Genomic DNA, 23,373 nt, shown 5'->3' with positions numbered 1-23,373 from the left:
TGGGTCACCACAATATAATTTAAAAACCCTGAACTTGTATGATTCGCACCAATAAATGTATCTGGACTGCGTAGAGGAGTGGACTTTTACTGCTGAATGTGTGAACTTGGTAATATTGCAGTACCAATGGGCTTATACTGCAGGATTGGTTTGGCAAATTTTGTTGTAATTAAAAAAAACTTTTTTTTAATTTTTTAAACACTTGGGAATAATGGGGAAATAACTATGCACTTAGATGCACAGACCACAGGACACAGCACGACTGGACTGAACAGGACACAGCACAGGACCCAGCAGCACCACTGAACTCAAAATTAACAAAGCACGACTGGACTGATACTGCAGAACAGAACACAGCACAGCACAGCACAGCACAGAACAAAACAGCACAGCACGAGATCTACCAGAACAGAGGACCACCTAACACACCCTCCCTCTACCCTGATCAATGCCCGAGTGAAGATGGCGGCGACTAGCGGGAAATTTATAGGTTCCGAGTATCGCGAGATCCGACAACGGGATTATGACTCGGAGCCTTGCTTTCAAGTTTTCATTTGGCGCCAATACCCGGATCTGTCTCGGATCCGACTCAGATCGGCAACGTTCGGGTGGGCTCGGATTCAGGAAATCCGAGTGCGCTCATCTCTAATTTTAAGTATAGTATTTCCTAGTAAGAAAATTTGGGACCAATGGAATACCAATGTGAGTGTGGGGCAAAAACAGCCCTTAGAATAAGTTATATTTAAGAACCGAGTCTCCTTAGGATCTGTTAATGACCCACAACAAATTAAGTTTGAACTCGTTTGGTTTACGATTTGTTTCTGTCTATTTTTGCAAAGTAGGTCAACATTTATATGTCAACAGGTAGTTGGAAAGTAGTTATATTTTGCAAAAATTCAAGAAAATAGACCTGCATAAAAATAACTGAAGTTCTGGGTGGTTTACTATGATTTACTCAGGACCTGTTACAGCAAAAGTCTGCGGGGCTCATTTACAGATGAATGCATTTGCACACTGAACATATGTGGGAAAAGACTCATGAGAAGTGTACTGACTTATGTTTGTTGAGTTGGACATATCTCAAGATGTATCCAGCTCAAAAACACCAGCATTTTGCACTAAACGTACATCAGGCATACAAGTATGTATACTTAGAGATGTGCGTAGACCCCCGTGTTTTGGTTTGGTTTTGGTTCTAAAACCACCTTCGCGTTTTGGTTTTAGACAAAAATCTTCACATGTTTTAGTGTTGGTTTTGAATCTGGTTTTAATTAAAAATTGTGAAAAATAGGTGAAATCATGTGTTTTTGTTCCTACATTAGTATTTATCACATTTACAGTCAATTACGGTCTATTTTCTACTGATCTTTTCACAACTGCCACCCCACAACTTAATTGGTTTGAGAAAATCGCTGAAACATATAAAGTGTAGAATTCCACCTCGTTACTTCCTCTTGCTGACAGTTACATGATCGACATAATATAGACAGGGTTGGAAAGTTGACAATAATGACATCAATAGGATTATTAGGTTGACAATTTTAATGTAGACAGTATTATTAGGTCAAGAAGTCAAATTCAGACAGCATTATTAGGTCCGCAATTTGAATATAGACAGTATTATAAGGTCAAGAAGTCAAATGTAGACAGTATTATTAGGTAGAAAATTGAAATGTAGACAGTATGCAGGTCTATGTTTTGGCCACTTACTAAAGATGTCACTGATACTGCCCCTCATACAATTGCATTCAGGTTAAACACTTTGGACTTTAAAACCAATAAATCTATTTGTTTTTTGCAGTTTGCTGCTCACAGTCAAACAGGACCTTGTGTTTTGTCCACTAAATAGTTCAGATGTCACTGATTCTGCCCCTCACGCAATTGCTTTTAGATTGAAACACTTGGGATTTTAAAAACTAGAAATCTATTTGTTTTTTGGGGTGTGCTGCTCACAGTCATACAGCACCCTGCTTTTACTTCACTTACACTTACAGTACACTATACTGTATACTATAATATACTATTACAATAACCAGTAGCCACTGCTTATTTGTGCTTCACTCTCTGACACCCACTTAATCAGCAGACTGATCTTTAAATAAACTGCAGTAAAACCACAGCTAATGCAATATAATACCGCTTTCATACTGCCGCCCCGGTAATATCCCGGGTTTTTCAAGCCGGGATTTTGCCGGGGCTCGGAGCGTCCCAGCTCAGAAACACCATTCATACTGCACCTCGGACCCGGGAATTTCCCGGGTTGACCCCATTCATACTGCACAAGTCTGTGCCCTGACAATCTGTGGGAGTCATCACCAGAGCAGTTTTCATTGGCTGAAAAATGAAGACTGGATGCTGCTCCAGTGTTTAAATCCTGGCAGAAAAACCTGAACTTTGCTTCCTTTCACGCAACTAGTATTTCCCAGACTTTGTGACTCTGTAATGTGAGATATCAGCTACATCAGACACCCAAATAAATACACAGCACTGCACTTTAATCAGGACAAGTAACATTTAAAGGGAAATATACTCTATCTATTAGCATGATTTATATATATAAAAAAGTACAATAGTGATGGTATGCCTTCTCTATATCTCCAATCATGTATACCCAATGGTATATTTATGTATGTAATAGCCATTAATAAAATTTCTGTAAACTGCCCTTCTTTTCATATACATTCTTTGTATTCTCCTGCTTTAAATCCTCCAGAGACAGGCAGACAGCCAATCATCTTGTTTTCTGTGCAACCCGGGTTGAAAAACCCGGGTTGCACCATTCTTAGTGCAGACAACCCGGGTCCGACCCGGGAATTACCCCTCGATAAATCCCGGGTTGAAGACCCGGGTTTTTAGACCCGGGATTTTTGACTTGTACCATTCATACTGCACCAAGACCCGGGTCGTTTGAGCTCGCCCCGGGAAAAACCCGGGATTTTAGGAATGGGGTATAAATTGCCTCTTACACTCTGTCCAACCCTTTAAAAGGGATTTTCTTAGCACAGAATTGCAGCCAACCTCCTACCCACATGTTATCACTTCTAAAATACCAAATGAGAACAGGGGGGGAGGGCTATATATGGAAGATATTAATCCGAAACTCGTGAGAGCCCACATTTTACCAGAAATTATGTTTTGCCTGATTTGGCGCGAAAAACTGAGTCATAACTCAGTTCGACACGGAACACCAAGATTCATATCTGTCGGACTTCTCAGAGTCCGAACCACTCATGTCTAACTTATACACCATGATAGCGTAGAGGTGTTGGCTTGACAGTGTTAGTAGAAAATTCTCCTATTGTATCCGCAAGAAATATGCATCCTGCATATTTCAGGATGCGTCCACGTCTAATTATGTTGCATTTAGGTGAGCATGAGCTTACTGTACTCATCCTATGCTTGCCCAGCCCTGCAAGCCCCATTCAGCCTCAGAAGTTCTCTGCTACACCTTCAGCCTGTGAACAGTTCCCACAGCCCCCTGGCTCTCTAACTACACTGTAGACACCACAGCACTCTGCTGTACCTCAAACCTAGGTACAACTTCTACTGTGTCCTTCATTGCAGCAGCCATAGCACCCCGACGCACATCCACCTGGACCAGCTTCTGCTGTCCCCTGTGTCTCAGGTGGCACATCTGCTGCAGCACCCCCAGTCTCCACTGTTCTCTGTACCTCAGCCAATCCATAGTACCTATTTTGCCTGTCTACCAGCTGTTGTCATCCACCAACTACTACCTGTACAATAAAACCCTGTTCATCACAGTATTTGCATCCAGTGCCATTTGTGTAATGACACTTTGACTAAAGATGACTTGGTTTTTGGCTGCAGGACTGTTACTATAGTCAAAGGTGGATGGATACCTTTAGTCTGATACAGTGTCAAGGATTTGATTACACTCTTGAGCCTAGGACTAGGAGAATAAACTGGTTCCACTGATTTCACTGTTGGAAATGAAAACAGGTGTTCTTCACATTTTTAACCAATCCTGACATTAATATTAGGAGGTGATTAGTCTGAATGAAATATAAAGGCTCTTCCTGACAGAAGCATTGTGACTCTTCTACTTTTCTCTTTTTAATTTGTTTACTTGTTATATCTATATAACCTAAATATTACATCCTCTTTACTTAACACTATTATCTTTTATTTCTCTTGCCCTGTTTCTGTCCATCTCCAGACTCCCTGACTGATTGCCACTTTCACTGACTTTATTTTTTCTCTTACACTATTTCCTCTGCTCTGCTCCTCACTGCTTAATCATTCCTCCCAATCACTGCTCACACTTCTTTCTGCTTCTCTATCCACTCTTCCTCTTCCTCTGTTGCTTCCTATTTCAAATTGTTGCCCGTTTCTCTCTCACCACTCTTCACTGCTCTTTGTCCGCTCCACACTCTTACATTGTTTCTTTTAATTCTTCTTCAGTCCATCTGTCCACACCTATCTCCAGGGCTGGAATAGTGCATCAACAAGCTCCATAGTCAAACTTGGGTAGGGAATCAGTCAGTGAATCTGAAAAGAGCAGAGACGGGGCTTCTTCTGAGCATGCACTGTATGGCTAATGTAAGTGCCATACTCTATTCTGCTCTTTGCAAAGCAGACAGGGGTTCTCAGGGAGTGCTGTGTGGGCCTTCAGGTGTGTGCTGGGCCTTGGGGTGTGGTTGATTTCCTGCACTGCCAAGCCTCCCTCACCTTTGGGCCCATAGCGTCTGCACCCCCTGCACCCATGGTAGTTCCGACACTGTGTATCTCTCTTCCTTCGTTCTCTGAAGTTTTTCTCCCCACAATGTGTCCTCTTCTCTCTCTCTTCCATCTTTTCCTCAAGTTTTCCTCTCCTTATCTGTCTGCTCCTCTCTCTTTTGTCTCTCCCTCAACTGCTGTAATCGCTTTCCTTCTTTGGTTTGAGTCATTTGCTGGCTGCTCAAGCTGCTTGTTTCTGATTGGCTGGCCAGGAGGTGTGGTGGGAGGCTTGCTCCTGTCATGTCCCAGCACAACATGCACTACAGTCTGGACTCATTTCTACTTACAGTCAGCAATTCACCACTCGCTCTCAATGTTTAATGTTATATATTAATTAGAGATGGGCGGGTCCGGTTCCCCGAGAACCGAACCCACCCAAACTTTGGGTATCCGAGTACCGAGCTGAGTAGCTCAGTACTCTTCCGCCCGTTTCGAATCCAAATCGAGGCCGAACGTCATCGTGACGTCGTCAGATCTCGGGGCTCGGTTCTCGCGATACTTCAACATTATAAATACACGCCTCCACAGCAATCCATCGCCATTTGACAGAGGGAGAGAGCAGGGTGTAGTCACAGGCTGATTAGAGCAGGGACAGAGAATCCAATATTCTTCTTGCAATTGCTCTAACAAAAATCGCTAGAGAAGAGAGGAGGATATAGGTTTATTATTTTTTGTTTGGCACTCCTCCTTTGTTATTTGGCACTCCTCAGTGCTTTTGGGGTGTCCCCCATAATTGTGCATAAATATTTCTGGCTGTCAAGTCATATCTGTCAGCAGTATCTACCAATTAATTTTTAGCACTCCCCAGTGCTTTTGGGGTGTCCTCCCTAATTGTGCATAAATATTTCTGGCTGTCAAAAGTCATATCTGTCAGCAGTATCTACCAATTAATTTTTAGCACTCCCCAGTGCTTTTGGGGTGTCCTCCCTAATTGTGCATAAATATTTCTGGCTGTCAAAAGTCATATCTTTCAGCAGTATCTACCAATTATTTTTTAGCACTCCCCAGTGCTTTTGGGGCGTCCTTCCTAATTGTGCATAAATATTTCTGGCTGTCAAAAGTCATATCTGTCAGCAGTATCTACCAACTAATTTTTAGCACTCCTCTGTGCTTTTAGGGTGTCCCCCATAATTGTGCATAAATATTTCTGGCTGTCAAAAGTCATATCTGTCAGCAGTATCTACCAACTAATTTTTAGCACTCCTCAGTGCTTTTAGGGTGTCCCCCATAATTGTGCATAAACATTTCTGGCTGTCAAAAGTCATATCTGTCAGCAGTATCTACCAACTAATTTTTAGCACTCCTCAGTGCTTTTGGGGTGTCCCCCATAATTGTGCATAAATATTTCTGGCTGTCAAAAGTCATATCTGTCAGCAGTTTCTACCAACTAATTTTTAGCACTCCTCAGTGCTTTTGGGGTGTCCCCCATAATTGTGCATAAATATTTCTGGCTGTCAAAAGTCATATTTGTCAGCAGTATCTTACCAAATAATTTTTACCACAAGTGCTTTGCGCTCAGAATGGATTCAAAGCAGTCCACATATGATCAGAATGAGCAACCAGGTTCTGTCACCAGTCCTGATGTTAGTGTTCCCAGTACGTCATCTGGGCAAGGTGATGTCAAACTACAGAGTATTTCGAAATCAGTCCAAAAAACAAAATAAAAATAAAAAATTACTGTGTTGAAGCGAAAAAGAAGTGTTACTGAGCACAAGTTAAGTGCCGATAAAAAAAAAATTGCCAACATGCAATTCTACACACACAGTGGCAAAGAGAGAATGAGGCCTTCTACTTTGGCTATTAGTGGCAGATCCAAAAAAGTTACCGAGCCTAAAATTGGTGCACAACTACTGTTACGCGTCAAAGCCAAGCTGCAAGATAACAGTAAGGCATTAGAGCATAATGTTTGCTCTGATTCACAAATGACACCAATCCCTGTGGAGAGTCCATCTAACATTGGTATGTCTAATCGTGAGCATTCTGTTAGTGTACCCATAAAGAAGGGCCCTTTCAGCAGTTCTGCTGCAGTGTACCTGAACAGCCCGAGTGTAGCTGGTGATACACAAATTGAGGATGGCACTTTGGAAATAGAAGAGGATGAGGGGGAGATTTATGGAGGTGACGAGGGCACTAATGAGGATGTTAATGATTATGATGCAGAGAGATACCAAATTGCCTTTCTCAATTTCTATTTATATTCTAGATTATATAACGGCTGAATAGTTTTCTATTTTACTCCTAGTGGAGAGGGGATCTGATGCAGACAGATACCAAACTGCCTTTGTCCATTTCTTTGTATATTCGAATTTCTAGTTCTACAGTCTATGCAGGCTGCTTTTTTTATATTCAACTAGAAGTGGAGGGTGGGGGGGGCATAGATAGCCACCAAAGTACCGTGGTCTATTTAATTTTACTTTCTAGCTCCACAGTTTGTGCAGGCTGCTTTTTTTATATTCATCTACAAGTGGAGGGCGCGGGGGGGGGGGGGGGCATAGATAGCCACCAAAGTACCGTGGTCAATTTAATTTTACTTTCTAGCTCCACAGTCTGTACGGGCTGCTTTTTTTATATTGAACTACAAGTGGAGGGTGGGGGGGGGGCATAGATAGCCACCAAAGTACCGTGGTCCATTTAATTTTACTTTCTAGCTCCATAGTCTGTGCAGGCTGCTTTTTTTATATTCAACTACAAGTGGAGGGTGTAATATACACCCAAAGACGATGGCTACATTGCCAATAATCAAAGATGGAGGAGGTAGACAACCAGGTTTGACTGTATAATTTGCAGACAAGTGTTCGCATTAAGGAAGGCCTACCAGGGATTAAACTGTTTTTTTCATAATTTATTAGCTTTAGAATTACCTCACTTATCTAAGAAACTGGTGGAGCACTAAATTAGGTTATTTTAGACCAAAAAAATTGTATTTTTTTCAAAAATAGCAAAACAAAACCAAAGAAAACCAAAACACGCAAGGGCGGTTTTGCAAAACCAAAACCAAAACACAACGGTAATCCAGATCCAAAACTGAATCCAAAACCAAAACACGGGGGTCAGTGACCATCTCTAATATTAATGTTATAGACTATATAGATACATTTTATGTTTGATATACTGGTCGGAAGTACCACTAAGATAAAGTTGTCAATATTTGCCAAACACCATTGTTATAGCTTGTTGATTGTTACTTCTGTTGCATTTGTTTCTAGCTGTAACTTATTGGCTTTTGCATGATCTCCCATAACTTTTATTTCATTGCCTTTCTGGGCTCTTTCTTGTTGTTCAGCAATGTGATTATATAATCAGTCAGCGTTTTATATTTTGGAGTTCTGGGATACAAATCAGCATTGCTGTGCTTTCTGAATTGGATGTAACTGCATCCAGACAGCAGCCTTACATACCACCAACAAAGTACAACCCTGCTTGACTACATTAATACATACTTGCCCACTCTCCCAGAATGTTCGGGAGACACCCGAATTCCGAGTAGGTCTCCTGGACTCACCCTCATCTGCCCACTTCCTAGTGAAGAGGGCAGGATTTGAAGCCTTCATGATGAGATTCTCAGAGAATCTCATCATTTTGGGGGGTCAAATAACGAAATTCGCCGAGCCCCACCCCCACACGCCCTCCTCTCCCCGGTGTCTCCCAGAGGTTAAATTTGAAAAGTTGGCAAGTATGCATTAATCTGACTGATATAGTTGTGCTTTTATCCCATTTCTAGTGTGTTACCAATGAAAGCTGCTATTTTGTGGTGTTAAATTTTTATGCCATGCATTGATTTATGCCATCAAATAAAAACTTTGGGTGTTTATTTTTCAGATCACAAGAGCGAGGCTGTCCTATTTGATGAAACAATAACATTTTCAATATGAATTATTACTACTACTCAACCAAGCAGATAATTGTCTTACTAACAGTAATACTATACATTGCTCCTCCAATAGTAGCCTTTGGATATGCAAAGTGTGTTCTGACCTACGAGAACACAAGATACGTTAATTGTATAGAACAAGGAATTGTGAACTTAGCAGAATCCATTCAACATCTTCCAAATACAACACAGTGGTTAAATATTTCTCGAAATAACGTTGCCATAGTGGAACATGGAGCCTTCTCTCACATGCCAAATCTTGTAGAGCTTCAACTGAGTAGAAATAAAATCTGCACTATTCAGTCTGGGGCTTTCCATAACTTAAGAAATCTTCAATTTCTGGACCTCAGTCATAATTCAATTCAATCTTTTGTCAATTTGGACATGAATGATTTAGCAAATCTGAGAATTCTTAGCATCGGTGATAACAATATAAGCACAATACAAAGCATGGCCTTAAACCCTTTAAATGCTTTACAAGAACTTGATCTGTCTCTTAATATTATTTCACATTTTATAAATGTGGCTGAAGCAATTAAAAACTTAAGTGAGTTATCCAAACTCAACCTGAGCTATAATTCTATTTCTGACCTACAAAATAAGCAAGCTTTGATGGCTCTTCCATCACTGAAATTTTTAGACCTGAGCTATAACTCAATTTCTGTTCTAGATCTTAGTTATCTCTATATGCCAAATCTAACAAATCTTAGAGTGATGAAAAATAGCATGACTGCAGTAAATATTACCTCCTTGGCCAATGTACCTAATTTAGCTCAGATTACCTTTGATGCAAATCCTTTAAACATTTCCTCACTTTTGAGTATTCAGCTACCCAACCTGACTGAACTTCACTGGTCCAGCATGAGGCCTTCACTCCACAATGAATTGTCCATTGCTTGTCAGGTTTTCCAAGCTTTGCCAAAACTACAGCTGTTGGACATCAAGCATTCCAAGATCTCAAGCTCTAATCTAAAGCAAATTGGCAAGTGTACTAACCTAACTTCACTCATTCTTTCAACAAGTTCTATTAAGAAACTGAATAACATGGATCTTCAGACATACAAGTACCTTAAAGTCCTATATCTTGACAAGTGTAAAATAACAGCAATCCACAAAAATGCATGGGTTGGTCTTGAAGCTCTCCATACCTTGATCCTAGAGAGAAACCGTCTGTCAAACTTAGAAAATGATTCGTTCAGTCCTTTGATTAGCCTTCGGTATTTGGACTTATCCAAAAATCATTTGACCTACATCAACACATATGCATTTAAAGGCTTACACAAAATAACCCACCTTATTCTGAAAAGTTGCAAAATAGCAGTTGTTACGAGAGACACTTTTATTCATTTATGGAATCTGAGGTTCTTGGATATCCAAGGCAATAGTATTTCATTAATTAAGGACAAGTCTTTTTACAAACTTGACAGACTTGAAACACTTTTATTGGCAGAAAACAAAATTCAGACAATACAGAAGTATGGTCTGCAAGGACTTAAGTCATTAAAGACTCTTTCTTTAGCTGCAAACATTATTTATAAAATTTCAAATAATACATTTACATGGTTGAAAACACTCACAAATTTGAACATAAGTAGAAACCAGTTGTCTTTCAATAAACGTGACTCTGAGAGCCCATTTGAAATGCTTAAACTTTTAGAAACGTTGGACATGAGCTACCAGATGCATCGTTATGAGGATAGTGTTTCAAAAAAACTGTTTCAAGGTCTGCTGTCCCTTAAAAAACTGAATATTCAAGGTATTTCAAGCTTCTTTTTTAAAAATGTGCAATTTTCCATTTTGCCAAATTTGACAGAATTGGATATGTCAGAAACCAACCAGGGGTCAGATTTCCTTTCCACAGTAGAATTAATTACAAAATGTAACCAACTAAGGCGTCTTACCCTTGATAACAATCAACTCAAAGATCTTCCGGAAAATATATTTGTTCATTTCACTTTGTTGGAAATGCTATCAATGAAGCAAAACAAATTCAGGAATATTAGCCAAAAACTTTTGAAACCCCTGTCCAATTTAAGATATTTTGATGTGTATATGAATCCCCTCTCATGTTATTGTGAAAATTATTGGTTCCAGAACTGGTCTGCATTGAACACCCAGGTACAGGTTCCCCTAATACAATCATACAGTTGTTTTGACCGAGCAGCGCGGGACATTAATTTCATCAGCCAAGATCTCAGTTTTTGTAGAGCGGACATCTCAGTGTTCTTTTTCATTGGAACCTTCACTTTAACATTAATCTTCCTGGTAGCAAGTCTTGTGATGGTTAAGCTGAAGTGGTCCATACTTTACTTCTACTACATGCTACGAGTATGGTGTCAATGGAAGCTACAGAAGGAGCATAAAATGTACACATACGATGCATATATCTCCTACTGCTCAGATGATGAAGACTGGGTTATAAAAGAACTATTGTTACATTTGGAACGTCAAGGTCAGCGCAAATATAAACTTTGCTTCAAGCCAAGAGACTTCATTCCTGGATGCTACCATATTGATAACATACAGGATGCCATTAACCAAAGCCGCAAGACTTTGTGTGTGGTCAGCCGGAATTACTTGGAAAGCCAGTGGTGTAGAACGGAGATTGAGATGGCATGTTCTAGAGTCTTCTACCAGAAGGAGGATGTTTTGCTTGTGGTGTTTTTGGAAGAAATCCCAGATTTCAGGTAAGATGTAATATATGTTTACCCTATAATTTCCATATCATATCATAATCTATATGTGTATCCGCTTTGAAAGAGTTTAAAAATCACAATGCCCTGTAAAGATCAGCTAGTACAGCTGTTTGTTCAGCAAACATGTGCAGGGCTGCCATCAGGGGGGTACAGGGAGTACAGTAGTATGGGGCCCAGCAGCAGAGTGGGGCCCCACCAGCCATGGGTCGAAACAAATTTATTAGAGGAGGAGTCATCCAGAGTGAATTAATGGAAGTAGCGGGTGCTATTTCTAGACAGCAGCTGTTCCTGAGATGTGAGAGGTGGTGTGGGGAGAGACTTTTACATGTAACTAAGAATGTGACAGTGGGCCCCCTTGTAGACATGTTTGGCTCCACTCCCAAGATGTCGGGGCCCCACAGTTTCCGCTCTTTGCTTCAGCTCCAGCCTTAGGTGCCCGGACAGAGAGCCACGACAAGGCAGAGAGACTCCCTGCAGCATTGCTGACGTCATGTAGTTAATAACGTCACAGAGCTGTCAATAGAGAGGAGTCAAAAGCGGACAACAAGAAGATGCAGAGAGGTAAGTAAATTACTGCAGGGGTTAGATGAAGCTGGGGATGGGGGGTGACTGTAGAGAATGGGGGGAGGCAAATGTTGTCTAGAGAATAATTTAAAAATGGAGGTGAGGTGACAGAAGCAAGGAGGGGGGCCCTGCCTGTCACATGTGTACTGGTCCCCGCAATTTCTGGTGGCAGCCCTGAACATGTGGCAGTGTATCAGTTTTAATCCATGTTTTAAATAATATGTCTGGTCAGTAGGGGGATCCTGAGCACCGGTAATCATCCAACGCCCCTGTACTTGTCTATGCGGAAGAAGCAAGAAGAAACAGATTGGTAAATGTTCTGTGCAGAGAAACATTCACCTCTCAGTTTCTACCACCCCTGTAAAACCATTCCTGGCCAATTCAACACCATACTGCCCTCAGTAGATTCCCTGACTGACCTCCGTTCCTCAAACGCTGAAAGGAGAAAGATGGTGGTGATTGGTGAATGAATGACATCTACAATTACTACCTCCTGCTGGTATATGAAAAATGGGGAGAGTGGGGATAGAGGAACCTCTCTATACCTGCCCACATCTGGGCATTTCTTAAAAATCACAAAAAAAAGCCTAAATTCACTGATAAATCACCACCCTATTTTGTGGATATCAGACTTATGTGTAATTCTTTTTTGTCCACTCAGTCCAGCTGGTCTACCTGAGGCAGCCTTATGCATTAGTCAGGGGTACCTGATACCTCATTGGGTGCAGAATCCCTTAGGCAACAACTGGAAAAATACAAATGTACCTTCATTTTTATATAATACATAGATATATGTATATTTACAAATCACACAGGAATACAACACGATTGGCAAAGCCCAGGGGGTTCCACAAAGATGCAATGTCTGTGAAGACTTTGATATCCAAACAGGTATGATCCTGAACCAGTCCAACAGGAGTCATGACCGCTATCTGTAGTGCTTGTTGTCTTCTTCATATATTCAAACACATTTTCTTTACAAGGATGCTCTTATGCTTAAAATAGAGGTATCGTTGAAGAAGATTATATAATCTATTATTTTATATTCCATTCTTCTTATTTTAGTAGATATTTCAAATAGACCCTGCACATAGTTTTCCACCCCCACCTTAATTAGGTTTAGGCCTTGGAGGCAGACTGCATGCTGTGAGCAACTGCCTGTGGAGGGTGGGCTCCACCCCAAGGAAAGGTTTGATATCATGCTACACTTTCTTCATTGCTCCCACCTTGAATGGACATGCATACAGCTCCCAGCTGAACTTGAGGGAAGTTGAATGCAATGAAGGTTTGTGTATATGTGAGTTGGCCTGGAAGGCCATGTATATTAGATGATGGCTAGAATCATATGTCTTTAGTTTGCAGATGGTTGGTATGTGAAAATGGATTATAGTGTATTTCAATGGAAAGTGAATGGAAAATGTGTAACTGCAAGGCTTGTGTAAGTTTGCATAAGTTACATTGAGTTTTGGTTAATATATGTGGAGTTTGAATGGAATTATCATCAAGTGAGTTTATAGACATTGCAAGTACTGTTAATGGAAGTTAGCATAGGAAGTTTTGATAATGGAGGTTGCTTTGTAGATTGAGGTTTCATGGCTAAGAATTGTATACATTTGAGGTGGCACTGTGGTTAAGCAGTGTGGCTGGATTTAGTGGCAAGATGGCTGACAATGTGCTAGCTTCTGCAGTGGTGTACATTCGATTTCTGAGACGCAGTGAAGAAGTATTGTGGTGTTTGAGTGGATTATATAGAGTTTGTATCCTTTGTCTTTGGTTTGAGATGTGAGTCTTGGGGGTATATTTACTAAACTGCGAGTTTGAAAAAGTGGAGATGTTGCCTATAGCACCCATTTAGATTCTAGTTCTCATCTATTTAGTACAGTCTACAAAATGACAGCTAGAATCTGATTGGTTGCTATAGGCAACATCTCCACTTTTTCAAACCCACAGTTTAGTAAATATACCTCCTGGAGTGCCTTTGATATTTAGAATGGATTATGGAATGACTGAATGTAGTTTGTAATGTGAATTTTGAAATAATGCGGCTTATTTCTGGGAAAATTGAGTTAGTTAATATGGGATCAATGTAATTCTATGCTTGCAAGATGGCTGCTATTGTACGTTGATCATCATGATTAGATAAAATGGCTCCTGTGTGAGGTAAATAATATATTTGCTGTGATGCTGAAAGTTTCCATGTGAGATAAATAGAAGTTTATATGAGAATAAATGCTAGAAGTTTATATGTGTTTATAGTATGAGACTATTAGTTTAGAATGTATGTTTGGAACATCCTCCCCCTCTCTACACATACAGAAGTGCATCTTAGATTACCATAATACAGATCCGCACAATCTAAAATTCAATGCAATTAAACATGTTGCACTGGGTTCTAGAGGTGGGTGTCACGGGCACTAGGAGTCTTTACCCAGGGATCACCAGGTGGTAGGCTTACCAGAGCAATGTAGATGGTAATAGGGTACTCTGGTAGCTGGGTGATCACGGAACAGGAAATGGTAGATGATGAGATGCTCAGGAAAGTCTATGACTAGCAACACTGGTAATATGGAGGTAATAATACACGAGGAACTGTATGGACAAAGGACACGTGAAGGTAGTCAGTGGTCTGCGGTAGCAAGTTGTACCACTGCTATAGTGAGGAGGAATGTCCAACAGAAACGAGGAGGTGATGAGAGTCAGCGGTCTGCGGATAGCAAGTTGTACCGCTGTCTGAGTGAAGGAATGGAATCCAAGTGGAGGTATCCGGGTAGTCAGTGGTCTGCGGTAGCACGTTGTACCACTGCTATGTGAGAGGATACTGGAACAGGTGATACAGGAAACAGGGATCAGTGGTCTGTCATCAGCAAGTTGTACCACTGAATATATATGTGAGGAGGTGCACGGGGAGAGACTGCAACACAGGATATACACAGGCACCTTATACACGATCCACAGTAACATGCACAATATATATAAATGACTGAACAGATCTGCAAATATAGAAAGTCTCTTGAAGCAGTCCAGCACAAGTTAACACAGTCAATGATGGCAATAGACTCAGCGGATAGCAGACTCCAGAGGAGAACCAACACAGTCCAGCAAGATATGCAATACACCAGCACAGTCAATGAGAAGTATGCATACCGTGGTTCAGAAGCAGGCAGTCAGATAGGAGTGCAGCGATACCTGAGCGGCAGGAGGCCGGCTGGATGAGAAGTCCCTGGATGGATGAGGCAGCGGTCTAGTAGGTGCAGCGCACAGGTAAGTAGACCAACAGGGACACGAATCCACAGGAATCAGTAACACGTGGAACTGGACTCATGGAGGACCCAGGAGAATGGAGATGATCCAGCAGAGGAGTAGTTGATGAGATACGAATCCAATGCTGACAGGAGGGTAGAGACCAGCGGGACACGTGAAGGCGTGAAGAGCGGATCAGCAGTAGATGGACGATAGCGCGGTCAGCAGCAGCAGAACTCTGCGGGTACACGGAGGTAACCAGTAGCAACCAAGAGGTGTCAGTAGCGATGGAACACGGGAGAGCAGAGTAGACCAGGAGCTGTTGATCACGGAGAGTAGCAGATGGCAATGAGAGCAGCAGTCTCGAGGAAACACAGGAGAGCTGAGAAGAGACTGCAGTGCACAGGGGCAGCGGATAGGAATCAGCTAACAGTCACGATGATGAACACAGGCGAGTTGCAAGCTGGAGGCTGTAGTGCACGGAGGCAGCGGATAGGAATCAGCTCACAAACTTGATGAGGAACAGGTGAGTGGATGTGAAGTAAAGGCTGGAGTGCACGGAGGCAGCGGATAGGAACCAGCAAACAATCACAATGAAATATAATAGCGAGATGTGGTTTAGAGAACTGTAGTGCACGGAGGCAGCGGATAGGAATCAGCAAACAGTCACAATGATATATAATAGCGTTGAAGTGGTTTGGAAGACTGTAGTGCACGGAGGCAGCGGATAGGAATCAGCAAACAGTCACGATGATACAGTTGATGGTAGAAGTGGTATGGGAACCACAGTAGTAGAAGTGGTTTGGAAACCACAGAGGTAGAAGTGGTTTGGAAACCACAGGAATCAGCAGCGCTGAATACACGAGGAATACAGGAACACCTTCAGAGACTCATAGGGAATGAGACTCCAAGATCAGGCAACGTGGTGTTGACCACAGGTGCTTAATATAGGGAGTGTTGCCTGATCTGCCAATTGAGTTAAAGGGACATACACTGAAGTATAGGAAAGGGCTGCGCATGCGCAGAACCTCAGGATGGAGGACGGCCACGGTTCCTAAATGTCCGGGAAGAGGCACTCACAGTACGGTGAGTGACAGTACCCCCCCTTTTAAAGGTGGGCACAGAACGCCTGGAACCGGGCTTGTCCGGATTTTTGGAATAGAACTTCTTCAAAAGGGCAGGAGCATTAAGATCTTCAGCTTTGATCCAAGAGCGCTCCTCAGGACCAAAGCCCTTCCAATGAACGAGGAAACGGAGGACTCCTCGCGAAATTTTTGCGTCTAGTACCTCAGTAATCTCAAAATCCTCCTCCTGATGAACTTGAACTGGCTGCGGAGCTGAGGGAGGAGTTGAGAAACGGTTGATAATAAGAGGTTTGAGCAAGGATACATGAAAGGCATTAGAAATCCGAAGATTCTTAGGAAGAAGAAGTTTCACACATACTGGATTGATTACTTGAATGATCCTATATGGACCAATAAAACGAGGGGCGAATTTCATAGATGGGACCTTCAAACGAATATTTTTGGTGGATAACCAGACACGATCTCCAATTTTTAGTGGTGGAATAGCCCGCCTCTTCTTATCTGCAAAAGATTTATATTTGATAGATGTCTTCTTTAAACAGGTTTTGACCTGAGACCAGATATTTTTAAAGGTCTGACAAACAGTTTCCACCGCAGGAACTTGGGTGGGCGGGAGGGCAGGAAATTCCGGAAAAGACGGATGCTGACCGTAGACCACAAAAAATGGAGTTTTGGATGATGACTCATGGTACATGTTGTTATGGGCGAATTCAGCCCAAGGAAGCAACTCTACCCAGTTGTCTTGATTGGCTGATGAGAACATCCTTATAAAAGTCTCAAGATCTTGATTGACACGTTCAGTTTGTCCGTTAGATTGCGGATGGTAAGAAGATGAGAGTGCTAATCGTATGCCCAAGGTTTTACAAAGGGCTCGCCAGAATCTGGAAACGAATTGTACTCCTCTATCCGACACAATCTCAGAAGGACATCCATGGATACGGAAGATCTCTTTAATGAAATGTTCAGCCAGAGTAGACGAGGAAGGCAAACCAGACAGAGGAATGAAATGAGCCATCTTCGAAAATCTGTCCACCACCACCCAAATAGTGTTATGATTCTTACTAGGTGGTAAGTCAGTAACGAAATCCATACTAATATGGGTCCACGGTTTGGACGGAATGGGTAGTGGTCGCAGCAACCCTGCTGGAGTTCTGCGGGAGGATTTGAACTGGGAACATAGCTCACACGAAGCAATGAACTCTTTGACGTCTCTCCTCATTGAAGGCCACCAGTAACTTCGAGAGAGAATCTCAAAGGTCTTGTGTTCACCGGCGTGTCCAGAAAAACGAGAGGCATGGAACCACGAAAGGATTTTCCTCCTTAGAGTAGGAGGCACGAGGGTCTTCCCAAATGGTAGCGTTTTGGTGGATGAAGCAGCCAGTGAGATACATTTGGGGTCTAGAATGGTATGGTTGGAAACCTCTTCTATATCAGAGGACGTCACAAAAGCTCTAGATAAAGCGTCAGCTTTTTTGTTCTTGGCAGCTGGTTTGAAGGTTATTATTAATTCAAAACGGGAAAAGAAAAGAGACCATCTTGCTTGACGAGGGTTCAAGCATTGGGCAGACTGGAGATATGACAAGTTCTTATGATCCGTGAAGATCGTCACCGGATGGCGAGCTCCCTCCAATAAGTATCTCCATTCCTCTAATGCAGCTTTGATAGCCAGTAACTCCTTGTCCCCGATAGTATAATTCTTCTCTGCGGGCAGGAGGCCCCGAGAATAGAAGGCACAAGGATGGAATTTTTGCTGTTCCGAGCGTTGAGAGAGAATAGCTCCTAAGCCCACATTAGAGGCATCTACTTCCAGGAAGAAGGGGAGTGTCACATCAGGCTGTCGAAGGATTGGAGCCGAAGAGAAGGACTCTTTTAGTGTTTGAAAGGCTTGAAGAGCCTCAGGTGACCATTGCTTAGGATTAGCCCCCTTCCTAGTCAGGGCCACAATAGGAGATGCAATGGAAGAAAAGTCTTGAATGAAGCGTCTATAGTAATTGGCAAAACCTAAAAAACGCTGGATAGCACGAAGAGTAGTTGGCTGGGGCCAATGTAGTACAGCATTCACCTTGTCTGGATCCATCTTCAGGCCAACTCCGGAAACTATATACCCCAAGAATGGAATCTGGGGTAATTCGAATGAACATTTTTCTAATTTACAGAACAATGAATTTTTCCGTAGCCTGGAGAGGACTTCTGCCACATGTTGGTGGTGAGAAGGCAGGTCCTGTGAAAAGATCAATATGTCGTCCAGGTAGACGACGACACATACATATAATAAGTCCCGGAAGATCTCATTGATGAAACCTTGAAAAACAGCGGGGGCATTACACAGCCCGAAAGGCATTACCAAATATTCGTAATGCCCGTCTCTGGTGTTAAACGCTGTCTTCCATTCGTCACCGGAACGAATTCTGATTAAATTGTAGGCACCACGAAGATCCAACTTAGTAAAGATACGGGCTCCCTTGATGCGATCGAATAGCTCAGTGATCAGCGGAATGGGATACCGATTCTTGATAGTAATGGCATTGAGTCCACGAAAATCTATGCAAGGGCGTAAAGATCCATCCTTCTTTTTAACGAAGAAGAACCCAGCTCCAGCGGGAGAGGTGGAAGGTCGAATAAACCCACGCTGGAGGTTCTCCTGTATATACTCAGATGTAGCTTGAGTTTCAGGTAACGAGAGTGGATAGACCCGGCCCCTGGGGGGAGTCTTGCCAGGTAGAAGGTCGATCGGACAATCCCAAGAACGATGAGGAGGAAGACGTTCAGACTGAGCTTTATCAAAAACATCAGTAAATGAAGCATATTGAGGAGGGAGTCCCGGTGAGGTAGATGAGATGGAAGATTGCTGTACTTTGAGAGGAATGACTTGGGAAAGGCAACGATGGTGACATTCAGACCCCCAAGACGTGACTTGAGGGGTGCGCCAGTCAATCTGGGGAGAGTGACACTGAAGCCATGGAAGGCCTAAGACAATTGGACTTGTCGTAACAGGAAGGATTAAAAACGATATCTCTTCATGATGCAGGGCACCAATCAGAAGGGTTACTGGAGACGTACTCTGGGTGATGAGACCGTTGATGAGACGTGATCCATCTATAGCCGTCACAGTAATGGGTGTTTTTAAGGTAATCACTGGTAGGGACCATTGATTTACTAATGATTTGGAAATAAAATTTCCTGCTGCTCCGGAATCAATCAATGCCTGTGACTCAAAGGTTTTGGTAGCACAGGAAATCGTAACATCGAAGGCGCAGACTTTAGATTTCATGGAAGATGGAGAGGACTCCAGGGACCCTAACTTCACCTCTCCAGAACTAGTTAGGGCCTGGCATTTCCCGATCTCTTAGGGCAAGAGCTGAGAATATGAGTGGAATCAGCACAATAGATACAGAGTCTATTCTTTACTCTTCGTTTCCTCTCCTCTGAAGATAATTTGGAACGTCCTATCTCCATGGGAATCACAGAGGGTGAAACTGGACGAAATTGAGGGTTAGAACGAAGAGGTGCTTTAGCAGAAGTTGTTTTCTCAGCCTCTCTTTCACGAAATCTCATATCAACACGATGGCATAGAGAGATCAAATCTTCAAGTGACGAAGGAAGCTCTTGAGTAGTCAGTGCATCTTTAATTTTATCGGAAAGCCCCTGCCAGAAGGCGGCAACTAGGGCTTCAGTATTCCACTGAAGTTCAGAGGCTAAGATCCTAAATTGAATGACGTACTGGCCTACTGTATGAGATCCTTGTCGTAGACGGAGGATGCTGGAAGCAGCGGAGGTCACACGACCTGGTTCATCGAACACACTTCGGAATGTAGAAATGAATTTGGCACTATCTTGTAATATTGGATCGTTTCTCTCCCACAGAGGGGAGGCCCAAGCCAGGGCTTGTCCTGAAAACAAAGAGATAAGATAGGCCACTCTGGAACGATGGGTAGAAAAATTTTGAGGTTGGAGCTCAAAATGGACTGAACATTGGTTAAGGAAACCCCTACAAGTTTTGGGGTCTCCATCGTATTTTGACGGAGTAGGCAGGTGAAGCGTGGAAGCTGTAGACACCTGGGATGGCACTGGGGAAACGGAGGAAAGCACAGGAGCCTCAGTAGTAGCTGTCACAGTCTGTCCAGATGTTCCTTGGGAGGTTAATGACTGATAACACTGAAGTAACAGCTGTTGGCGGGCATCCTGTTGCTCCACACGGCTGACCAGATGCTGCAGCATCTCCTTGGCGGTAGGTTCCGTATCTGGGTCTGTCATGGCCTGATCTTACTGTCACGGGCACTAGGAGTCTTTACCCAGGGATCACCAGGTGGTAGGCTTACCAGAGCAATGTAGATGGTAATAGGGTACTCTGGTAGCTGGGTGATCACGGAACAGGAAATGGTAGATGATGAGATGCTCAGGAAAGTCTATGACTAGCAACACTGGTAATATGGAGGTAATAATACACGAGGAACTGTATGGACAAAGGACACGTGAAGGTAGTCAGTGGTCTGCGGTAGCAAGTTGTACCACTGCTATAGTGAGGAGGAATGTCCAACAGAAACGAGGAGGTGATGAGAGTCAGCGGTCTGCGGATAGCAAGTTGTACCGCTGTCTGAGTGAAGGAATGGAATCCAAGTGGAGGTATCCGGGTAGTCAGTGGTCTGCGGTAGCACGTTGTACCACTGCTATGTGAGAGGATACTGGAACAGGTGATACAGGAAACAGGGATCAGTGGTCTGTCATCAGCAAGTTGTACCACTGAATATATATGTGAGGAGGTGCACGGGGAGAGACTGCAACACAGGATATACACAGGCACCTTATACACGATCCACAGTAACATGCACAATATATATAAATGACTGAACAGATCTGCAAATATAGAAAGTCTCTTGAAGCAGTCCAGCACAAGTTAACACAGTCAATGATGGCAATAGACTCAGCGGATAGCAGACTCCAGAGGAGAACCAACACAGTCCAGCAAGATATGCAATACACCAGCACAGTCAATGAGAAGTATGCATACCGTGGTTCAGAAGCAGGCAGTCAGATAGGAGTGCAGCGATACCTGAGCGGCAGGAGGCCGGCTGGATGAGAAGTCCCTGGATGGATGAGGCAGCGGTCTAGTAGGTGCAGCGCACAGGTAAGTAGACCAACAGGGACACGAATCCACAGGAATCAGTAACACGTGGAACTGGACTCATGGAGGACCCAGGAGAATGGAGATGATCCAGCAGAGGAGTAGTTGATGAGATACGAATCCAATGCTGACAGGAGGGTAGAGACCAGCGGGACACGTGAAGGCGTGAAGAGCGGATCAGCAGTAGATGGACGATAGCGCGGTCAGCAGCAGCAGAACTCTGCGGGTACACGGAGGTAACCAGTAGCAACCAAGAGGTGTCAGTAGCGATGGAACACGGGAGAGCAGAGTAGACCAGGAGCTGTTGATCACGGAGAGTAGCAGATGGCAATGAGAGCAGCAGTCTCGAGGAAACACAGGAGAGCTGAGAAGAGACTGCAGTGCACAGGGGCAGCGGATAGGAATCAGCTAACAGTCACGATGATGAACACAGGCGAGTTGCAAGCTGGAGGCTGTAGTGCACGGAGGCAGCGGATAGGAATCAGCTCACAAACTTGATGAGGAACAGGTGAGTGGATGTGAAGTAAAGGCTGGAGTGCACGGAGGCAGCGGATAGGAACCAGCAAACAATCACAATGAAATATAATAGCGAGATGTGGTTTAGAGAACTGTAGTGCACGGAGGCAGCGGATAGGAATCAGCAAACAGTCACAATGATATATAATAGCGTTGAAGTGGTTTGGAAGACTGTAGTGCACGGAGGCAGCGGATAGGAATCAGCAAACAGTCACGATGATACAGTTGATGGTAGAAGTGGTATGGGAACCACAGTAGTAGAAGTGGTTTGGAAACCACAGAGGTAGAAGTGGTTTGGAAACCACAGGAATCAGCAGCGCTGAATACACGAGGAATACAGGAACACCTTCAGAGACTCATAGGGAATGAGACTCCAAGATCAGGCAACGTGGTGTTGACCACAGGTGCTTAATATAGGGAGTGTTGCCTGATCTGCCAATTGAGTTAAAGGGACATACACTGAAGTATAGGAAAGGGCTGCGCATGCGCAGAACCTCAGGATGGAGGACGGCCACGGTTCCTAAATGTCCGGGAAGAGGCACTCACAGTACGGTGAGTGACAGTGGGGATCTACCAAATACACTCTCTTGCTTTTGGCAGCATAAGCAATCTCCAGATCCACTAGTTTTCATGAGAGATATTCTATGAGGTGCTCACGACCATCCTCTGCTACCTGGCTAAGCACTGCTCCTAGTCCACACTCTTGATGCATCGGTCCGTACAATGAACCGTCATCAGAAGTTAAGGACTGATTGGAATAAATTACAACCTGTGTGTCTAGCGCTAAGTTCGGTACAGCAGCCTGTAGTATGTACTGAGAGTTCCCCTAAATTCACTCACATTAGACAGACAATAGAATGGTTTTGTACATACATAAAAAGCGCTCTCCTAGTTGCACTGCAGTTCTCGTCACTGCTGTGTGTGAACATAAACGTCAGCATCTATGGTGATTGCTGAAACATAAAAACTTATCATAGCGCAATACAGTAAAACATATGGAGCAAAGTTCTGTGTGAAAAGGAGTTGTGTCTCAATCTGTGGGTCACCACCAATCACCCGTGCTCCCCTTTCACTTCGCACCCCAATGGGTTTATGCTCACAAAATGCAGATGAATATAGTGCCCCACGTATAGCGGAAATCCTCCTTCCGACTGTTCCGTGGCTATCTGAAGTCTCATGCACGCCTGGTTTGCTCCCAGCGGACAACCACTTCTTATAGTCACCCGATATGTACACTCCGCAGATATTCCATGAATGGTATCATATAAAAGAAAGGAACACTCTAGTGTTTCACCTTTTAATAAAATGCTCTAAAACAATCATTGAACTTTGAAAAACAGGACCCATACCATATTGCAAATCAAAACAGGCATGAACATATCGTGAATCACATAAGCTCACCACAGTCTTGTCTGATATGAAATGCTGTCAGGTCCAACGATTAAAACCAACGCGTTTCAACTTAAAACAAAGTCTTTATCGAGGTTCAAATGTTAAGTCCCTCCAGTCGCTTCTTATATGGAGACATATCCACTCGCTAGC

The 23,373-nt window shown here is 43.1% G+C and overlaps 1 protein-coding gene across 2 annotated transcripts in view; it reads left to right on the top strand.

Moving 5' to 3' along the window:
• LOC142106801 (uncharacterized) overlaps positions 1-23,373 on the top strand; it is a 43,046-nt gene that overhangs the window by 869 nt on the left and 18,804 nt on the right. For both annotated transcript variants that reach the window (XM_075189813.1, XM_075189812.1), the window contains exon 2: positions 8,557-11,295. In XM_075189813.1, coding sequence (XP_075045914.1) covers positions 8,606-11,295 — 2,690 coding nt within the window. In that variant the 5' untranslated portion in view covers positions 8,557-8,605. The remainder of the gene's footprint in view (positions 1-8,556; positions 11,296-23,373) is intronic.

The sequence above is a fragment of the Mixophyes fleayi genome, chromosome 11, assembly GCF_038048845.1.
Source record: "Mixophyes fleayi isolate aMixFle1 chromosome 11, aMixFle1.hap1, whole genome shotgun sequence".
NCBI lineage: Eukaryota > Metazoa > Chordata > Amphibia > Anura > Limnodynastidae > Mixophyes > Mixophyes fleayi.
Note: the sequence above shows the minus strand (reverse complement) of the source record. Positions and strands in the feature narration are given on the sequence as shown.